Source organism: Pseudorasbora parva, chromosome 17 (genome assembly GCF_024679245.1).
Source record: "Pseudorasbora parva isolate DD20220531a chromosome 17, ASM2467924v1, whole genome shotgun sequence".
Classification (NCBI taxonomy): domain Eukaryota; kingdom Metazoa; phylum Chordata; class Actinopteri; order Cypriniformes; family Gobionidae; genus Pseudorasbora; species Pseudorasbora parva.
The window spans coordinates 9,843,981-9,866,915 of record NC_090188.1 but is presented as its reverse complement, the minus strand read 5'-3'; the positions used below and the strand labels follow the sequence as shown (position 1 = coordinate 9,866,915).

At 37.3% G+C, this 22,935-nt stretch overlaps 1 protein-coding gene across 6 annotated transcripts in view; it reads right to left on the bottom strand.

The window, feature by feature from the left end:
* The window catches only part of klc1a (kinesin light chain 1a), a 59,197-nt gene that overhangs the window by 19,682 nt on the left and 16,580 nt on the right, over nt 1-22,935 (bottom strand). For 3 of the 6 annotated variants that reach the window (XM_067421531.1, XM_067421535.1, XM_067421533.1), the window contains exons 4-14: nt 20,448-20,612; nt 20,273-20,351; nt 14,090-14,315; nt 13,221-13,308; nt 9,456-9,557; nt 7,092-7,265; nt 5,549-5,648; nt 3,972-4,024; nt 3,773-3,840; nt 3,535-3,643; nt 915-1,076 (exon numbers count right to left, since the gene is read on the bottom strand). In XM_067421531.1, the coding sequence (XP_067277632.1) occupies nt 915-1,076; nt 3,535-3,643; nt 3,773-3,840; nt 3,972-4,024; nt 5,549-5,648; nt 7,092-7,265; nt 9,456-9,557; nt 13,221-13,308; nt 14,090-14,315; nt 20,273-20,351; nt 20,448-20,612 (1,326 nt within the window). The remainder of the gene's footprint in view (nt 1-914; nt 1,077-3,534; nt 3,644-3,772; nt 3,841-3,971; nt 4,025-5,548; nt 5,649-7,091; nt 7,266-9,455; nt 9,558-13,220; nt 13,309-14,089; nt 14,316-20,272; nt 20,352-20,447; nt 20,613-22,935) is intronic. The other 3 variants (XM_067421534.1, XM_067421536.1, XM_067421537.1) reach the window with 1 other exon arrangement.

The window sequence follows — 22,935 nt, the reverse complement described above, 5'->3', positions numbered from 1 at the left end:
GGCATTTTCTTCTAAATAACAAGCGTCATTAAGAATAATAATCATAATAATAAGAAGAAGAATCTTACAAATTGTCATGTAATTATTAATGTGAATGAATCTTACTCCACATCACATCATCATCACTATTGTACACCCCAATACATGTGCCGTGATACGAAATTAAATGCTAATTGTTTCAAAACGTGCTGTAAAATAATGCATTGTGATGGTAATTTATCATTCAAACAGCTATTTAAACTGCTGGAGTGCGCTTCTCAACCCCCACACTAACAGTAGCTACTCGTAATTTGGGTCCATATTTTGTTTTTGTGAGCGCCTTTAATCCCACTCTTTAAACTCCCAAATAAAACAATTTCGGGTTTTTTCCACTTCCCTGGTGATGGTCTCGATGGGCGCATCTCAATCATCTCAATAGTTCAGTAGTCAGAGCACTGATCAGGGAGTCAGCCCATTGACTGATGTCCTAATCAGTGCCCTGACTAGTGGACTAGTGAGATGATTGAGCGCGCCCGATCTCCACGTCGGAGAAGTTTCGCTTCTTTGCCGTCTTCTGTTTGTCCATGGCGTAAAATGAGGGCGTGGGGGAGGCGGAGACTTGAATATATAGGGGCGTGTTATTCTAATGACGATCGTTTTCAGCCGCGGGATTTATCAAGGGCAAGTATTGCGTACACCTGAATTGCAGAGGTGCGCACAGTTTCATAAATCAGGCGGTGAGAGGAGTGTAAGCATAATCTTACGCCAACATATACACCCGTTTCTACGCAAGATTGATAAATGAGGGCCATTGTGTCTTGTCAGAATTACATGCAGCCCTACCTCACTATCCTCTCACTGTATATTTATGCCTGCCAGGACTCATGGGACATTGTAGTGTGTGTGCGGGCCTGGGCGGTGTGTACTGTACTTACCCCGTTCCACTCCACGCTCATACTCACTTCCTCTCCTCCGTCAGGGCCGCTTTCGTACTTCACTGTGTCAGAGATCAGGCTCTCACGGCTCCGCTGCTTCTCTCGTACTTCAGGGTCTCCCAGCACCTCCGCCACACGCTGCTTATGTGCCGTGTCCAGACCCTGCAGGAAGGCAGACAAGACAACACGGAAATTAACTAATATGATCTGAGCAAAACTATTTTTATCAGCTTTGACCTACAACCTATCTACCCGGTTGTTGGCAAAGCACAGTCACCTTTTGAGGGGTATATACATTTATATTTTTGCACCAGACATTTTATAACATACCTCACATGACTAGCGTGTCTTAACCTTTTACACTCCAGGGCCATTTTTTGGGATTTCCACCTGGATTTGGCCTACCCAAATTGAAAAGCTTCCCATACATACATACAGTGGTCTAGTTTCTAAATGTTGGTGTCATTTTACAGGAAACCCTTTGAAGTTACATAAAACACTGTTAAAAGTGATAAACATGTAAGTATATGTTGTGTAAGCTGTAATAAACCCCCCAAAAAGTTTTTTTTGTGTGTTTTTTTTCACTCCATAAATTCATTTTTGAAAGTGTGTAACTGTGTGCTCTAGGAACCTGCAGACAGTTTGGGCTATTTCCACTAAATTACAGAAAATAGTGGTAAAAAGAAGTTTGTCTGTGTCATGTTGTATGCCAGATTTACTCAAATGGGTCTGAAGGGATGACCCCTCTTTTTACCCCCTTTCATCCCTCCCCCTACCCTGCTACCCCCCTCCACCACCATATACAGTGATATAAATGTAATATCCCAGTGTCATTAAATGAATTATACATGCTGGAAGCAGCCCAAACTGTCTGCAGGGTCATAGAGCACACAGGGCCTGAGTTATACACTTTCAAAAATTAATTTATATTCAAAAAATCAAAAAGCACCTAATTTTTGGGGGGTTATAACAGCTTACACAACATATACTTACATGTTTATCACTTTTAGCACTGTTTTATGTAACTTTAAAGGGTTTCCTGTAAAATGACACCAAAATTTTGAACATAGACCACTGTATGTGTGTATGGGAGGCTTTTCAATTTGGGTAGGCCAAATCCAGGCGGAAATGACATCAGTAATTTAGTGTAAATACATTACTTTGTGTAAAACAAATGCCAGAAAACAAATCAGACCCACCAGGGGCGTATTCCAGAAAAGCAAGGTTAACTTACCGTCACATATACCTTGAACTCTTGATTGATTAACCTAAACATTGCTTACTCAAGGTATGCTGGTTCCAAAAACTCTGGGACTAAGTTCAGACAACTGTTCAGAAAATATGTTCCATGTGTAAGATGACAATAAATAGAATAAATATAATTACCTTCTTGTTATAATAGTTCTTTAGAATTAATATATAATATTGTATATTATATAAATAACTATATAACACATTTAGTTATATTACTATAACTAAATTATATAACACACATCTGAAAATCAAACTAACTCTGGAACAGCTACGGAGCAGGTTATGTTCAGAGAGTGAGTTGCTACAGCTGCTTGCATACCCTGAAAGTTACCTCCATTTTTGGAACCGAAAGTTGAGGTTATCTGCTTGCTTACTCCTAAAGGGTTACTTCAGCGATTAGCATATGGCTTTGTATCAGTAGAAACCATGGAGTATATTCAAATTTATTTGTATGTTTTATTATTTAATTGTAGTGTCGTTACTCCAACTCTGTCAGTAATTCAGTAGCGGTGGCTTTGGGTGTGACCTCACAGGGCAGCGAAGCATTCTGGGAATTGTTGTCTTTCATCACCATGAGACAAAAATAACTTTTCTGTCTTTTCTCAGTCTAGAAGGCACCAAATTCAAAAATAATTTCACATTTCTACTCCATTAATGACCCAGTTTAAATACGGATTCACCTACCCAGCGCAGCGCTGAAGTACCCCTTTAAACATACCCAAGTATTTCACATAACCTGCTTTGTGGAATACCCCCCAGATCAGCAGTTTCTGAAATCTCAGACCTGCCCGTCAGGTACAACAATCAAGCCATGTTCAAAAAGTCACTTAAAAATCACCTCTCATTAAATAGGGCACTACTTCAGGGAACAGCCATAGTGGACGTTATCGAGTGCACTCATTCAATCCCACAATGCAGTGCAACAACAAGTGTACAACCGATGTACACTCAACCGCTAAACGATGCCAAACACGACAGCCCTTCTGGCGCACCAAGTGTCCGAATTCACTCACTTGTTTCATTCACTCCCTCAAGTGAGTTATATTAGTGGAGTAATGTAGGGAATAGAGAATGAGGGTATAACACAGTCAATGTCTACAAGCTTAAATGTTTTGAATTGATGCCATGTGATTGGCTGATTAGAAATTTGCAGTAGTGGGTGGGTGAATGAGTGTGCGTGCGTTTTATTTATATTTAAATACCTATAAACCTGTAGAATCCTGAGTGACAGCTATCAAACTATTGTTGACCCGTTTGCATTTCGCCAACAGACCACACACACACACACACACACACACACACACACACACACACACACACACACACACACACACACACACACACACACACACACACACACACACACCTGTTTTTTAGAGCGCAGAGCCGCCTCCTCCAGGGTCTCTGCAGCCTCAAACTTGCCCTGTCTCCTGTACAGAGCGCCAAGATTCTTCAGCGTGGTCGTCACAGTGGGGCTGCAGGCGGCAGAAGTCAGACAGGAAAACATTTCATTGTGATGCTGCAGTGGTATGAATAAAATCTTGAGGCTATGCAAAATGTGTATATTTGTATCGGAGCATGCAGCAGATGAGGGAATATCTGACCTGTCGACTTTACAGGCCTTGTACCATCCACCATACTCTCCAAACGGAGAGCCATCCTTTTGCTTCCCCTGAAACACAGAAAGCAATTAGAAATGCACTCTCCAAAATGCTCAAAGTACTATCTGGACCGTGCTGAAATTCAATGTTAAAATATAGTATAAACATTACTCTCGTCCTGTGACACTTGACCTGTCCTTACCTTGCTCAGCTCTTCTCTCTCCTCTGCATGCATCCAGATGGGCTTATTTTCATCTGGAGGGGAAGGCAAAGGACATAAAAACAACATCACTTCAAGCCCAAACACACAGACACACACACGCCAAACCATTAAGTTCAATATAATGAATGATGGCGTTTCTAGTGCCCGAGATGACCAGTGAGTTCACTGACCAAAACAGTGGGTGCTTTTACATGCATGTTCTTAAGTCGATTATGCCTAATAAGCTGACAATGAGCATGGTCCTGTAAACGCGGTAACCCGTTTTCTTTTATCGGAGTAAGGTCCTAAACGAAATAAGCATAAACCAGTTGGGGCAGGTAGTTTTTTGGGGGGTTTTTTGCACGGCATGTAAACACATTAACCGGCTTTCTGTCGGCTTATTGAAGTGCGCACGTGTGATAGGTGACAAAAACCCAAACTTAGAGCAGATTTAAATGCATCCACACAGAGCAAGCTAGCGTTTTGCATGAAAAAAGGACATGTATCACAAACGCAGACTCTTTTAAGATGTGTTGTCATCTCATGCAGCAGAAGTAGAAGAGGTTCAGTCAAAACACTGCATAACTGCATGCAGCATGAAGGATAATCTGAGCCGTAAATCTTTTTTTAATTTTTTTATTTAACAACACAACTGACCTAACATTTGGAATACTCTAAGTCAGGACATTATTATTTTTGACGTCACTACAAGGAAATAACCCGGTTTATTAAGTTGACATAAAGTCATGTAAATGCAGTTTACTGGTTTGCATGTAAACGGGGAAAATTGGTTATTTCAATAAGCTGATATTTGTAAGTATTCAGCTTACTGGTGTGCATGTAAACGCACATCAGTTATAATCTTACAAATTACCTGTCAAATAAATGCTGTTCCTTTGAACATTCTATCCGTCAAAGAATCCAGAAAAAAACTTCACGATTTTCACAAAAATATTACATATAACATTGATTAAAAATAAGAAGTGAGAAATGTTTAGGGAACTTATCTAAAATGAAATCTTAACATCAGTATTATTTCTGAAGCATCATCTTAAGTAATAGCTTTGCCATCACAGAATACGTAACACTTAAAAATACATTACAATAGAAAATAGTCATTTAAAACTAATAACATTTCACAATATTAGCTTTACTGTAATTTTGATTAAACAAACGCAGTCTTGGTGAGATGAAGAGACTTTTGAAAGGTAGTGTATGAAAAGTACCACACTGTGAGCAATATTAAACAGCATGTATTAAAAAACAAAAAAAAAACAGAGACAATATTAAAACATTTTTAACCGGAGCACTATCATACATACAAGCGATCTGATAATTGCAAAATTTGTTGAAATGGCACAATCTTTAGGAAGCTTAATGGCCAAATATTTCCATTTTCACAAAGATTATTTATTTGATATATAATGAATAAATAACATATCCTCCAGTCCTAAGGGGCATGTTAAGCTTCCCTTTGAATTCTGCAAGATTCCTGTGCTGCTGACTGTATAAACCCTACTTAGAAAGCCTGTGAAGTTTACTTTTAAGAAGAATAGAGTAGAGCAAAAAAAACATACCATCTACAGAGCCAAACTCTCGCTCATGGGCTCTGGTCAGGATCTCTTTATATAGAGTCTCTGCTTGCTTAAATTTCCCTTGTTTCAGATAGCATGATGCCTGAGAAATAGAGAAAAATGGGTCAGTAACAGGGATGTACTTATTTCAACCATTTTTATCAATTTTCTAGATTACATTGGAACTATATTTTTGACTATATTATATGCAGGGGAAAAAATGGCCTACAATATAATAAATTAATCTAATTAATTCTAAATACATCAACATTTAATCACAGCTAGCATAAACCCTAAACAACAGTCCTGCTGAATACGATGTCCATAAAGGGACACGGTGATGGAAAAAAACTTGCTAAACGTTTGTGTTCCCAAGAGAAACTGTTCACTCTCAAAACTACGGCTGCCCCCTGATAATTGCCTAAATGTTAGTTGACAAGAAGAGGCTTAGTCGGCCAACATTTTATAAGCCGGTTAGTCGCAAAAAAAAAAAAAAACTCCACAGGAAGTGGCAAAGTCAAAGTACGTGAGGGACATATCATTAACGACAGGTCCTTGTGGCAGATATGGTTTATCATTTAAAACATGCAAGTAATAGCAACTTTACTTGGCCGCTTGCGTTAGCGTTAACCTAGATAAATGTGCACTATTACTAGCCACATTTTCAAGTGTTTGTGCAGCGTGTGGAGGCTAAAGTATAGTGCGCTCTATTGCACATGGAGGCGCCGGAGTGATCACTTGCATTTTTTTCCTGATAACAGCAGAAACAACTTAAAATACTCCATCTTTTTGGTCACACAGATGGAATAATACATGATTCGAAACAAAGGATCTTTTATTTCTGTAAACTCACAATAACAACAAAATGTTGTGCTTTTGTATAATAAAGAAAACAAACCGGATGTGTTTTCTGGCATCTCAGTCTGCATGAACTGCAGCGTGTCACAAAAATGAACTGAAACTGCTTTATGTGTGCGCTTGAGTGAGGAATTGGCTATATATTACGGCCCCAGTACATATTTAAGTAAAAGTAATACAAATGTGTACTTAGTCGACTAATGGCTTAAATGAACGGCTACTAGTCCAATACAAAAATCGTTCGTCAGGGACAGCTTTAAGGATACATTTTTTAGAATATTTTGCAAAAGCACTGACAATTATTCCACCCATCTCATATTTTTTCCTTTACCATGACCCCTTAGGGGATCGGTAGCTGAAATATGTGTTTCAGTCGGAGAAGGACCATTTACTCTAAAAGCTTTTTCAATTACACTGAAAGCAGAATGAGCCACATCTGATATATCACATTGCAGACTACATCATATGGAAACATTTCTTTAATGTTGATTTAAAAAAAAAAAACTGACCAGAGAGAAGATCATTTCAAAATAATTTTTATTCTAATGGGATATTTGATTGCCATGCTAATCCATTAATCATCTATGGCAGTGAATACTGGAGGTTTAGTTTTTTTCTAAACATGTTCAGAAATGCAGAACTCGCTAGTTAAATGGATAGAGAGTGTAAAGTGTGATTGTGTTTTTACCAGGTTGTTTTTGGTTTTGGCCACATTGGGGTCGTCAGGGCCCAGTTTGGTCTGGTAGATCTCCAGGGCTCTCTGGTAGTAGTACTCCACCTCTTCATACTTGCCTTGGTTCTGACACAGCAAGGCCAGGTTATTCAGCTGCTTAGCAACATCAGGGTGGTCTTTCCCCAGCACCTGACACGTAAACACAAACATACCCCATGTTATTCAGCTGCTTTATATGTGTTACACTGATTTTAGTAGAACACACCCACTTACAGAGAGGAGATGACCAGGTTAGTCAGCTGTTTGGAGAGGTCAAGTATCTTAAAGGAGTAGTTCACTTTAAAATGAAAATTACCCCATGATTTACTCACCCTCAAGACATCCTAGATGTATATGACTTTATTCTTTCTGATTAACACAATCGGTGTTCTACTGATAAATGTCCCGACACTTCCAACCTTTATAATGGCAGTGATGGGGCCCATTGAGTTTGAAGCTCAAAAAAGCACATCCATCCATAATAAACCACACAGCTTTTTTCGTCTGCCTATTAAAAACAAAGGCGTAGTTTGATGACGCCAAGTTTGAGCTCAGAATCTTGGGACATGTGGTCTTCACCTCACAGTCAGTGAAAAATAGGACTCGGGCAGAAATCATCTTGATGGATGCAGTTATTAACGTACTGTAGTATGAAGCAGAGCAGGACTGAGTGTTGTGGAGCTGAGCACGGCTGCTGGAGCGATTGTTGCCAAAGGGGAAAAGCAATGTGAGCAGCGGGACTTTTATGACGACGGGACACAGTCGCGGGCGCTTCTGCAGCCCCATTTATCATACGAGTTACATTGAATTGTGTTTCAAATGATTTTATTTTATTTATTATTTTATTTCGTTACTCTGTGCGTTCGCTCAGTGGCTGCTGTGACACTTGTTCACACTGATAAGAATAAAGTGTTTCTGCCAAATAAAAAGGGAAACCGAGGGTAATGCAGATATGACGCAATTGACAGGCGGCTCCCTCAGACGCTATGCTCAGACGTCCCGGCTCCTTTGTTAAAATAACGATTTTCTCACAATTTACAAATAGTTGGAAACATTTGGGGTATTATAAGAATTCAACTAAACAAAATATATAACACTGGCCTGGAAGTTTTTGGATATTTTACTGCAGAAATACAACAGAGCACCTTTAACGCTGATTGTGTTCATCAGAAAGAATAAAGACAAATACACCCTGTCTTGATGATAAATAATGGGGTAATTTTCATTTTAAAGTGAGGTAATACTCTAATGCTTACTATAGTGGCTGTATGAAAAGTGTCACAAACCAGTTAAAAGAGCCCCTCTTATTGCGATTGACCATTGAATATGTTCACCTCTAAACCTTGCCACTCTGTTTCAAGGGGCAATGGAAATGGGGCTGGCATAGGGGTAAGGGTAGGTGAAGGGGTATAAAATAGAATTAGGACTGGGCTTTAATATTTATGGTCACTTGTGATCAATTCAATGCATCCTTGCTGATTAAAATTATTTATTTATTTGAACGGCAGTGTAAGATTTCAGTCATACTGCAATAGAAAGGACAATATGAAATGTCTGAAGAAGTTAAGCTATGAGAGTTTGAATTCAGCAGGTTGTCTAAGCTCTTTCTCTCAGCTCTGCATGTGGGAGACGCAGCACTTTGAGTAAGACTCAAGACTTGCAGTAAGAGCTTTATCAAACAGGCTTAGAAGAACTCGCTCCATTAAGAGCTCGAAATAAATCTGTGACACAGCAGGAGGGAGTGGGAATAAAGTGTCTGAGAAGCACACCATTCTCATCTGTACTGAGGGTGTGCGGCTTCTGCAGGTGTGCTATTCTGCAGTGTGGTATTTTTGGATAAGGGGAAAAGGAAAAAAGTGTGCACAGATAACTATGGAAGAACAATGTCACAATAAAACTGAAAAGAGCAAGAAAAGCACAAGTCCTAAATGATAAAATTAAAATTCTTTTCAATAGGTACAAGGGAAAAGTTATGAATGTCCTATTCGGTAAGAGAGGAATCGGTCTTCCTGATGTACTTTAAGATCTCTAAAAACATAAGAAAAAAAAGAGGCATGCGTGTGAAATGACTTGAAAAGTTTTAGCCTTTAAAAACTAGGAATGCTGAAGTAGCAGTAGAATAGTATTAAACTTCAAGAAAAGAAAGGCTCTTTCAACATCTCTCCTGAGAGCTTCCAAAAATGGATGCTTTATTCTCAAGTCTTTGAAACACACAGGGGTGAACGGAGGAGAGAGAACGGTGAATGTGAGTTATGTTCCGAGATGCAAAACCGGTTGGGAAAGATAAGGCAGATTTACTACGAAGTCATTCACAATTCATTAATTTGACTTCTGACCCACCTTCTCTCTGATCTCCAGTGCCCTTTTACACAAAGGTTCTGCTTCCTTGTACTTCCCTCGTTTGCCATAAAGAACGGCCAGGTTGTTTAATGTGGCAGCCACCTGCATACACAGATAGATTTCAAACTCATTCAACAATTCTACCAATCAATGATTCTGAATTGGTGTAATCATTTAAATACAATTAGTCATTTCATCTTACGGACAATGATTACTTGCTGGAAAGCAGATCAAGGTCAAATTTTCCTAGTGTGGGCAGAATAACACGCATACACCCTGTGCATTGTGACAGATGTGTTCTGAATCAACCTTTGATTAAGATACTTCAGTGAATGTGAGACACATAAGTGTGTGACAGATGGTAAGAGGGGGAAAAGAAAAAGGGAAAGGGCAAATTTATATTTTTGGCCTTATGAATAAAATAATATAAATATCCAAAATCTTCACATCTTTCTAATATATTTATTCTGAAATAGTTTTTTAAAAGGGTTGATTTTCCTTAAAGCTACACTGTGTGATATTTTCCCCCATCTAGCGGTGAAAAGGTATATGACCATCCTTTGAATATTAGTTTCTGTTCCTCTCAATTCCGATTTCATTGGATTTCATTTTAACTCCTACGGTGGCCAAGATTAACATGGCAATCCCCCTCTTCACATTCGACACTGGCCATCGAGTGTTAAAATGCGAAAGGCAAAGCTTGATTTAACGGGTATGTCCCTCTTTGGCTAATGTACTTTCAAGATGGAGGGGAAACATGGCGACCAGCATTCGAACCCTCACCCGTATGTATTTTCAATGGCATATTATAAACTTACGAGAATACTTTATTACTTGAAAGAAGTAAATATTAATGAGCACATATATTTTTGAAAGAACTAAGTGTTTTTAGCTAAGAATAAACTAAAAAAGTTACACAGTGTAGCTTTAATTACATCAAGTAGCCATTCTAGCCAAATACTATATTCAAACTGGTTAATATAAGCACTAAAACAAAGTAAAAATAAACAGTTGGGGAAATAATAAGGGCATGATTTTAGGTTTCCTACTAAATTAACACCATGAATAATATTTAATTGTTGTTATATTCAACTTATATTTTATATAATTAAAATATAAATAAATTTATATCTAATCAAATTATTAATCAATTATAAAAGCAACATTAAATATTAAAGTAATAAAATACAGGTGCTGGTCATATAATTAGAATGCCATTAAAAAGTTGATTTATTTCAATAATTCCATGCAAAAAGTGAAACTTGTATATTATATTAATTTACGGTATTACACACAGACGGATACATTTCAAATGTTTATTTCTTTTAATTTGGATGATAATCCCAAATTCAGTATCTCAGAAAATTAATATAACTTAAAACCAATACAAAGAAACACTTTTCAGTTGGTCAAGATTTCTAAAAAATTAGGAACATGAAAAGTATGAGCCTGTACAGCACTCAATAGATAGTTGGGGCTCCTTTTGCCTGAATTACTGCCTCAATGCGGCGTGGCATGGAGTGGATCAGTCTGTGGCATTGCTCCGGTGTTATGAGAGCCCAGATTGCTCTGATAGTGGCCTTCAGCTCTTCTGCATAGTTGGGTCTGGCATATCGAATCTTCCTCTTCACAATACCCCATAGATTTTCTATGGGGTTAAGGTCAGGCGAGTTTGCTGGACAATTATTAACAGGGATACTATGGTCCTTAAACCAGGTACTGGTTTCTTTGGTACTGTGTGCAGGTGCCAAGTCCTGATGAAAAATTAAATCTGCATCTCCATAAAGTTGGTCAGCAGCATAAAGCATGAAGTGCTCTGAAACTTCCTTGTATATGGCTGCGTTGACCTTGGACCTCAGGAAACACAGTGGATCAACACCAGCAGATGACATGGCACCTCAAACCATCACTGACTGTGGAAACTTTACACTGGACCTCAAGCAATGAGAATTGTGTGCCTCTCCTCTCTTCCGCCAGACTCTGGGACCCTGATTTCCAAGGAAATGCAAAATTTACTTTCATCAGAGAACATAACTTTGGACCACTCAGCAATCTTTTTTGTCTTTAGCCCAGGCGAGATGCTTCTGACGCTGTCAGTTGTTCAAGAGTGGCTTGACACAAGGAATGCAACAGCTGAAACCCATGTCATGCATATGTCTGTGCACAGTGGTTCTTGAAGTACTGACTCCAGCTGCAGTCCACTCATTGTGAATCTCCCCCACATTTTGAATGGGTTTTGTTTTACAATCCTCTCCAGTGCGCGGTTATCCCTATTGCTTGCACACTTTTTTCTATCACATCTTTTCCTTCCCTTCGCCTCTCTATTAATGTGCTTAGACACAGAGATCTGTGAACTGCCAGCCTCTTATGCAATGACCTTTTGTGTCTTTCCCTCCTTGTGCAAGGTGTCAATGGTCATCTTCTGGACAACTGTCAAGTCAGCAATCTTCCTGATGATTGTTTAGCCTACAGACCTAGACTGAGAGACCATTTAAAGGGCTTTGCAGGTGTTTTGTTAATTAGCTGATTAGAGTGATGCACCAGGAGTCTTTAATATTGAACCTTTTCACAATATTCTAATTTTCTTGGATGCTGAATTTGGGATTTTCCTTAGTTGTCAGTTATAATCATCCAAATTAAAAGAAATAAACATTTCAAATATATCAGTCTGTGTGCAATGAATGAATATAAGTTTCACTTTTTGAGTGGAATTAGTGAAATAAGTCAACTTTTTGATGATATTCTAATTATATGACCAGCAGCAGTATAGTTCTTAAGACACTTGCAAGTTGTGAGACAAGGAAGGATTGTGAAACCAGTCTGAGAAGTGCATTAAAGTCATTATGACAATGTTATTAATTTCATATCGGCCAGAAAATGATCACAAATATATTGTGAATATTCAGTAGCGGTGTAACTGTACACAAAATTCACGGTTCGGTACAGCAGGGGAGAGAAAACTCAATATAAAATAGCTTTTTTTATTTTTATTAAACTGTGGTTTACTGAACAAATTGTCTGTCCTTACATTAATTAAATTATGACAAAGTATTTTAAAGATAATGCTGTAAACTATATAGGGAGCCCTTACTTGCACAACTCTATATTAAAGGTTAACAACTGAGCCAAAACTATTAACCTAAATTCAGTTGCTATTTATTTTTAAGATATAATAATCAACAATAACAATGTATGCAAACATGTAAACTTCACATAAGGCAGTTTTTGCATTAACTTCATTAATGCATTAATTCTAAAATTATGTTTTACTCAGTGGCGGTCATTTTCATGACAGATTCATTTAAACATATATTAAACAATCAAGATATCACTAACAAGTTCACTAGAATATAATGATATATGGGCTAATATAGTGCATGTTTAGCGAAAGAGTTCGTTTCTCTAGTAAACTAACAGATGTGGACACTGAATGACTGCGTGAGGTAAATGTAATGCTACATGACACATGTACCGTTACACCTCTAATATTCATTATATCATTGAGTTTTTTAGGAAACAGCCAGGTAGAAGATAAAGAATGAAACAGAAGATAGATCTAGAAATGGTGTTAAAGCATCTAACCTCTGCAGAGAATTGTGGGACGCTGGTCCTGATGAGAGGGCAAGACATAAGCTTCACATGACAAACTCAATAAACTTCAGCATTCGTTGCCGCTTATTTCAATTTACACACAATATCCTGGCACACAGCACAGACAGACTGTAATGCGGAGAGCACACTGATGAGGGCAGGACCGGTTCTTACCGCAGGGTGGTCTTTGCCTAGGGTCTTCTCTCTGATGGCCAATGCATCGTTAAGGAGGCTTGCTGCCTCTTTGTATTTATTCTGGTCCCTGGAGAGCAGAAAACACTTTCACATCAATCTATTGCGACTCGTTGTGCAACATTGGTCTTTTGCAAAGGTCTTTCTCACAAAAAGCGGTTTCCATGGCAACAGGGTTATGGCACAAAAGCCTAATATCCCAAGGGGTTGCAAGACGGATATTACCATAGTTTTCAACAAAAGCTATGGAGAATGAGGTTCTCAGCCCATTTGTTTAAAGCACTTGTTGATGCCATACTGCGGTTTAAGATTAACATTTGAGATTCACCAAGCAATTTTTTCCACTTAAAGCACTGCTGCATATTAAGTTGTGATAGAAGAAACTATTTTAAAGGAACATGCCAACTTTTATGTGACTTAAGGATATTCACTGTATAACTCAGTGCGACATAAATCCATACATACCATTTTTATCTCAGTGCACGTCCTAACTCTGTCTGACGCACCCACCACTAGCCTAGCTTAGCACAAAGACTGGAGGTAAATGGCTCCATCTAGCCTACTGCTCAATAAGTGACAAAATAATGCCAACGTTTTACTATTTACATTTTGTGATGTGTATAGTTACATTGTTTCTAGACTGATATGGCTAGGAACTATACTCTCATTCCTGCATAATAATCAAGGAACTTTGATGCCGTACCATGGGTGCAGTGACGCAATATTACACAGCGCCTGAAAACAGGCTAACTTCTGTCAACATAACCAATGTGACAACCTGCTTGTACAGAGAGCATGCTGGGGATTATTTTCAGGTGCTACATATTTCAGCGCGCCAGTTCTTTGCTGACCTGTAAACAAGGGCGAGAATGTTCAGCATGGTGGCTACGTCGGGATGATCGTGTCCAGATGTTTTCTCTAGATCTTCCAGAGCCTGTTTGCAGAGAGGAACGGCCACCTCATACCGGCCCTGTGAGGCGTACTGGATCACCAGGTTGTGGAGGGTCCGGAGACGAGCGGGGATCTCGTAACCGCCCTGCTGTGCTGCTGCCACTGCACTGCTGTGAGGAGGCTGGACTGGGAAAAACAAAAGTCATAAAATCTTTAAATATCTGCCGTCTATAGCCATGTTCCAATACCTAGTGAGCTGCCTACCTAGACAGCATTTGTAAACATAACGGACCCAAATGCCTTCAAAAGCACATTCATTGCATCCAAATTGGTGTTCTGTCCTAGTATGACGTTTGAATCTACTTCTAAGGCATTAAAAAGTGTGATCTATACAGTATGAATGAGATTTGGATGTACGATATCGAACATGTTACTGTCAGTGTCACCCATCCTACCAGTATACCATCGCTTCACTGCCAATAATAAATCTTCTCCTGTGGCCTCATGGGATATTAAAGGTGTCTTTCAAATGCACAATCCAGAATTTTGGAGGAAGTTGTAGGTCATCCAGAGACTTTTCACCTATTGTTTTTCGAATATTATGTATCCGGACATACTGCTCTTTTGCCATACTGTTTTTCACATACTATATAGAAGGTATGTATTTGATTTCAGATGCAGTTATTGTTTTGGTCTTTTTGCATATGGAAATATCATGTGACAAGCACGGTGACAAGCTCAATGAAAATACTAGGCGGGGTTGAGAATCACTAGAATAAATTCAACATTAAAAAAGATAACTAAAAATAGCAGTAACACTATTTTACAGTGTCCTTGTTAAATACTGTATGTTACATGTACTTTATGTAGTAATTAACAATAAATTATGCGTAATTGCATGCAACCAACCCCAAACCAAACCCTAAAACTACCCCTATACTAAGTACATATATTTTTAATTAATATTACTCAGTATTTAAATGTATGATTACGCTGCAACAAGAACACAAGTGCAATCAAAATAGCTATAATTTAAATCTCATTAAAAAATAAAGATCGCACTTTATATTAGGTGCCTTTAACTACTATGGACTTGCATCAAAAACAAATAATTGTTAGGCACTATATATTTAGTGTTCATGTTGTATTGTAAAACGTTTGGTGCCATTAAAGGGAGATACGGGCAAAGTTAAAAAGAGGTTTAGCGGTGTGGTTATATTATATTTAAATATTTGAAGGATCTGTCAATGTTTCTGCTGTTATTATGATAAAGCAGCTTGTTCTCAAATTATCAACAGAAACTGGGAGTGCTGATATTAAAATAATAGAAACTAATAAAACCAATAGTTATTGAATGGTGCAAAAGAAATGTGATAATTTTTGATTATTGTAATATGTTAATTATAACATTTATTTAAATAAATATAACAATTAATAATTGCCACCTTGAGTCAGCTTGAACCTCAGTTTGAATTAGCTGAGAACCCCTAGACTACTGGAATCAGCGGTGAGAGTCAAGTCTCGGTGGATCTCATGTGGCCGTTAACAAAGATGCTGTCTATGTAGGGCGTTTAAAATCAGTCACTTATATGACTTCATTTCAGAAACTGCCAATGTAAATGGTAGCTGACAGTTGGCTATTTTTTTCCTGGAACAAATCCTATATCTTAGAGTTAGGCTGGTCAATTAGCAGAAGTCAACAAGTAGCTTTCCCCTAAAAGTATGAACTGATACCCCAGAAAGCACTTCTTCCTAAGACTGTCACACATGGGCACAAGATCTAAGAGTGCATATTTCCTAATTAGAAACTTGCCTCAGACTTAAAAAGACCAAAACAAACTTTGAAAAGACCAACTCAAATAAACTAGGAATTATCAAAAACATGGCAGAGCAAAATGACAGTGAAAGGATTACATCCCCACTACTTCAGGAATGAGGAGAAGAAATTAATGCGATCTTTCTTAGAGCAGATTAATGATGGTCTCTTTGAAAAACCCTGCTGGAGATCACTTGCTGCAGGGATGCATCACTGACAGTCAAACAGCCATTTGGCATTCATGTGTCAGAATGAGGGCTAATCTGAGAACGCCGGTGTCATATGATGCTTTAAACTCCCGTGCACTGTTGCGCTCCCTGCCACAACACGACCCGGGCTGCGCTTTGATCCTCCTCCACAGTCGACGAGGCAATTATCAGGCAGGAGAACAGAGAAAGTGGAGGGGCGGAAAGAAAACGCATGATGGGAAACCCTTTAGCAGAAAATGCGGGAAGGAAGAACTGTGGTTCTTTTCCCTTCCCCCCACAACGCATGGCTCCTTTAAGTCCACCATAATTTACACTTTTTACATTTTAATTTAGCTAAAAATACATTAGCTAAATTATGCTTGCAACCAAATTATAGGAAATGATGTATCTTCATTTTCATATTCTGGTTGAACTGTGGTACATTAATGGTGTCAGATGGTAATACCACGCTGTATAGAAAATCTTGGAATTTAAACCTGGGAACTAAATTGAACAACTGTTTATATTTATTTATACATATACATATATATATATATATATAAGGGTCAATGACGAATAAGGTTTTCAAGATCATTTTTTATTTTTTTTAAGCAAAACGGTTTTAAAATGCATTTTTATGTCCATACAAATGTTTGATGTTGCTTCATATTGGTTTTACAGCTTTTTAGGCAGCATTAATTCATTATTAAACAAGATTTCTGATTTTAGCACCCAGAAAATGTCAGGTGGTGCGACCATATATTAATTTAAATAAATATACATTTAATGTACTTAGCACTACTGAGAACTTGTAAATATCAGTCCTTGTAGTGTCTTAAATGCATATTGCATTATAAATTCCCCTTTCATTTCTTTATTTATTGTCTTTTTTATTCCAATTCATATAAATGGCTACTTTTCTATGTGTTCAAACACCAATTTTTCGATAAGGAGTTTTTATTTTTGTTTTTAATTGTTAAAATGATTTCTATATGTTATATAAAGTTTTACAGTTATATTTCTTACTTTATTTTGCAATTGCAGTGGAAATTGATAAATTTAAAAGAAAATATGCTGGTTGCACCACCTGACCATGACCGGTCGCACCACCTGACGTTGTGATCAATAATGATTGATATTCACAAGATAAAAGTAAAAATGTCAATGCATTTTATTCTGGTTTCAATTGCCTTTATTTTAATCATCAGACCAATTTATGTAACTCAGTAATATAATAATATTTCATTAACAAGAAGTGCAAAACAATACAGACAAAACCTCAAGGAACAAGTTAAATAAATGAAAAAATCTTTTATATGGAACTAGTGCAAATATTGGGCCCAGAATCTATCAATCTATTGTTCATTCAAATAGACTCATTAGTAACAGTAAGTCAAGATAAAAATAAATAAATAAAAACATTTGATTATCGATTCTTTAGAACGTCTCGGTTACGTATGTAACCCTCGTTCCCTGAAGGAGGGAATGGAGACGTACGTCGAACGTGACCGACTGAAAGGGAACTAGAAATTTAAAACATTTCTATTATTAACATGTAATAACTGTGTTATTAACACAAAACATAACATCTTAACTTTAGTTGTAATTTATCTAGATATACACAAAACCTTGCTTTTCTTTTGGCAAGGTACTCTGCCCTTGCAACTGGATCACTTTTTAAAGGTGTCATGAACTGGCTTTTTTGTTTTTATATATACTGTTGTCTGAGGTCAACTAATGATGTTCGTGTGGTTTTTACATTCAAAAACATCATAACTAATAAGCGATAGTCTATTTTCTACACTGGTTTTGAGGCTCTCTCCTGAACGCTGGGTTTTGATTGGTGTGTCACGGGAGACTTAGAAGTAAACGCTGTCAGTTCATTGGAGGGAGGGATTGTTTTGAAAGCGGCAACCAGAATGATTCTCGCGACCACAGGGCTCGTGAACGTCTTTATCAAACAAACACAATGATTTATTTCTCATCCACCCGCGATTGATTGAAATATTATTTTTGTATTGCTTGGCCTGCCCGATCGGTGGATAGAAGCACAAACTGCACACACACACATGGACGTGCTTATTATTCTGTAGAGGCGTGTTTCGTCAGTCGATGATGTCAGGATGAAGCACAAGACCGACGGCCTGGTGTTTATAAAAGCTTTTCTTTGACTAACAAGGACATTTGCAGCTCGGAAACTTACAGGATATTCTTATATTACCATGACCTTTTATATATCGAGCTCTATGTTGTGCGGTTTTCTCCTTGCTTGATAATGGCATCTACAAAAACAAATGAAAAAAGATTCATTTAAAGATGCAATATGCAATTGTTTTAGTATCAGTGTTGGTTATTCTTGAAGAATATGATTTTTAGATGGACAATGTGCTTAAATGGTTACCCATACCATCATAAAAAATATATATATATGTAGATTGCACCGTTAAACAACTTAATATCTTACAAAAAGCTTTATACATTTATTAAAATGTATTTAATATATTCAAAAACATGAATTAACATGACTTTTTTCAGTTAGTTTAACTGCAATTCTGGTCGCGACACCTGACATATTGGTCGCACCACCTGACATTTCAAACTCAATTCAAATCTAACAGGCATTAATTTGGACACCTATAAAAATGTTTGACCATGTGCTCAAGGTTATAGATATTTTTTTTAATCAAATACACATTTTAATAATAACAACACATTTTCAACGTTTTCCAGGGGTCATACCGCCTGACATGATAAGTTGAATCAACCTCATCATTACTCAAAAATGTCAAATTATCTAATATTTATGGGAGGGTGACTAACCTTGTTACTGCATCAAATGGGTCCTCTGGGGTCTTTTGTGTGATGTCATATGCTGTCACATGGTTTTCTTAAAGGAACATTGCATAAAATTGCATTTTTATGTCGGTCGCCCTCCCTGACATTTGGAGAAGTCAATTTTTCGGACAAAAGTTTTTTAAGTATTAAAATAGTTTTGAAATAGGACTGATACACCATTTTCCCTCATTTATAATGACTTTAACATAAAATCATGCCAAACTATTCAATTAAGAATTTTAATGACAAAATTAACCTTTTTATTGCAGTTTTGTTCTCTGGTTGCAGGTTCGGACGGTCGCACCGCCTGACATTTTTGGTCTTTCAAACACCAAAACTCAAAAACATCAATTGAATTTCAATAAAATAAAAAAGGTTTCTTATAAAGGAGATATTGTAGATCAGTTTGATATATGACATGTATTTATTAAAATTATGTTTAGAAAAATAAATCATTTGGACACAAAAAATACATGTCATGTCATTGACCCATAAATAAATAAATAAAATAAAAAATAAATAATAAATATATATATATATATATATATATATATATATATATATATATATATATATATATATATATATATATATATATATATATATATATATATATATATATATATATATATATTCAGTATATATTACCATTCAAATGATAGAGGTCAGTTTTTGTTGTTGTTTTTTTTTAGAAATTAGACCTTTTATCCGGCTTTACACATTAAATTGATCATGAGTGACAGTAAAGACATTTATAATGTTACAAAATATTTCTATTTCATTTAGAAGCAATGTTTCTTAAGCAGCAGACCAGCATATTAGAATGATTTCTGAAGGATCCTGTGACACTGAAGACTGAAGTAATACAAATTCAGCTTTGGCATAACAGGAATAAACTATATTTGAAAATAAATTAAAATAGAAAACAGTTATATTAATTGTAATACTATTTCACAATATTCACATTTTTATGTATTTTTGATCATATAAATGCAGCTTTGGAGAGCAGAAAAGCCTTCTTTAAAAAAAAAAAAAAAACTTTTGAATGGTAGTATTAATACTTATTTAAGTGGATTTTAAATATATTTATAATTATAAATGTATCACATTAATTAAATGTAATCAAATCTGTCCAAATTAGAAGCATTTCTATTAGTGGCTTCAGAATTTTGGACCAAAACTATATATACAGTAAGCGTTTCTACTATATATGCGTTTCTATGATAACACCAGAGGTTAGCTTCTCTGTGCCCTGTGTTTTCTCAGGTCGTGGGTCCAAAGCGGAGAGCTACTGGGGTACTTACTGCCAGGACCCGGCTCATCGTGATCATCTGGGAAAAGATCATCCAGTGTCTCCCTACTGGAATCCGAGTCCTTATCATCCTGATGACAGAGAGATGGAAAGAGGCGGAGAGAAGGACAGAGTGAGACCAAAGAAACAGACGCAGAGATATTACAGTAAATAAGAGCAGGTCTCACTGATGGGCTGAGGTCCTGGTCATATTTCTTGAGCTGGTTCATGAACTCCAGGTGTTTCTTCTCCTCTTCCAGCTGGGCCACGCTCTGCTCGCTCTTCTGCAGTCGCTGCTGGGTCTCTGCCAGCTCGTCTCTCAGCCACTGGTTCTCCTGACACAGCCTCCGCACCTGCAGGAAGAATCAGCTTCAGGGCATTTTCACACTTCATCTTTCAAACTAAATTTGTGGAAGCGAACAGCAACATTGACAGAGCACATTTTGTCAGCAGCCCTGGTTCAGGAAGCATTTTGCCCTTTATTTTTCCCATAGTCACTGAATGAAATATCCTCAAATAATCCGTAAACTACTAAACCAACCAGCTCAGAGGTGATTAACATCATAACTTATAAGACAAATATAATCTTTAATGAGGAAATTCAGCATTAAGTGAATTGAATAATTTAAAAAGTAATAATGAAATAAAATAAAATTAACAAGTCACAAAATATATAAATATACAAAATGTATAGTAAACAAAACAAAACAAAACAAAAAAACAGTAAAAATGCTACGGAGTAAATCCCTGTTATTTGTTTAACTCTAAGTTACCTTACCATATACAGTGAGAACTGTAAATGCTGTAAAATACTGTCAAATGTTAGCCTGGATGCCAGCCGAACTTAGCCCCGGCCACTAAATTTTTACGTCGGGCAGTTCGGTCTGGCCTTGCTCCATAGAGGAGTAATTATCCCCGAACAGAAACTGTTCGGACCAATGAAATCATCAGGGCGGGCTTTAGACGATGACGGACAGATGATAAACAGTAACGTAATCACGCTCGTCATCAAAGGGGCTTGGATTATATTTTTTCGAATCCTAAACAGAGAGCTTGTTTGTATATGCGTTCACCTTCACAATTTCTCTCAGAAATGATGATCATGTTGGGTAAGTACTCTGTGTATCATTAAATTATTCTATTTTTTTTTACAACACCGGCAAAGATTGTGTATTCCAGCCTGATTTCAGCGCACGTGCAGACAGGGTTGCCAAGTTTTACAATAAAACACGCCAACTACTATAGTATATAGTACTACTATATACTACTATATACTAAAGAATAGCTTCTCTGGGGGGAAAAAATGACGTTTGGGGGGTAAAATGTGTGTTATTTTGGCAAGGTTGCCTGCTAAAATTCGCACTCATGGGTCTATATATCACATAATAGTCGTTTCAACCCGCGTACATAGAAAACAACCCGCGGGGGAAACACTCGGACTTGGCAACACAGTGCAGTTGAACTATGTTGACATTTGACAATGCGTCGCTTCGTTGCTCTGATTGGTTGTAGCTCCATCCAATTATATACATTAATGAGCACATTATACATTAATGAGCACATCTATTTTTGAAAGAACTAAGTGTTTTTAGCTAAGAATAAACGAAAAAAAGTTACACAGTGTAGCTTTAAGTAAAATCACATGTGATTATAATTTCAATAATTGTATTTTTCTGTTTTTACTTGCGTGTGTAATGTACATTAAGTTACATATAAGTAGATATTAAAATATTTACTTTTACACAAAGTAAATGTACACCCTGTTCAGCATCTATATACAAGAGTGTTCGACATGTCTGGGCTCTTATCAGCAGATATTTGATGTTTAAAGGTGCACTATGTAGTATTTTTGCAGTAAAATAACCAAAAACCACTAGGCCAGTGTTATATATTTTGTTCAGTTGAGTACTCCAACTATTTGTAAATTGTGAGAAAATTGCTATTTTAACTAAGGACCGGGACGTTTCAGCATAGCATTTGAGCGAGTCGCCTGTCAATCACGTCATATCTGCGTTACCCTCGGTTTTATTCTGCAGAAGCGCTTTACTCTTAGCAGTGTGAACATGTCACAGCAGCGCCGAGCGAACGCACAGAGTAACGTCTTAACATCATTTTAAACACACTTAAATGTATCTAATATGATAAACAGAGCTGCTTTACCTTATAATCATGACCGGAAAAAGCGGAAGTGCGCGCGCCCGGCGACTGTGTCCTGTCCCGTCATAATAAAAGTCCCGGTGCTCGCGAGGCGGGCATTTGTGTAACAATCGCTCCATTGGCCGTGCTCAGCTCCACAACACTTGGTCCTGCTCTGCTTTACACTACAGTAACGTTAATAACCGCATCCATCAACATGATTTCTACCCGTGTCCTATGTCCCAAGATGCTGCGCTCACACTTGGCATCATCAAACACTTGGCCTTTGTTTAGAATAGGCGCCCTCCAGTGGACGGAAAGTTGCATAGTGCACCTTTAAGTAGATCATGATTAACATTACCAGCCCAGTTATAACAATCTAAGTGCATGGTCTGAAGCGCATGGAAAAATGTTCCAAAATAGTTGTACATAGTCTCTTTAATGAGTCATGGGTGTCTTTTGGGCATTATGTGCAGTAAACCAATCGGAATCATCTCCCATTCCCTTTAAAATCCTATTTACATGAAAGAATATAGACAC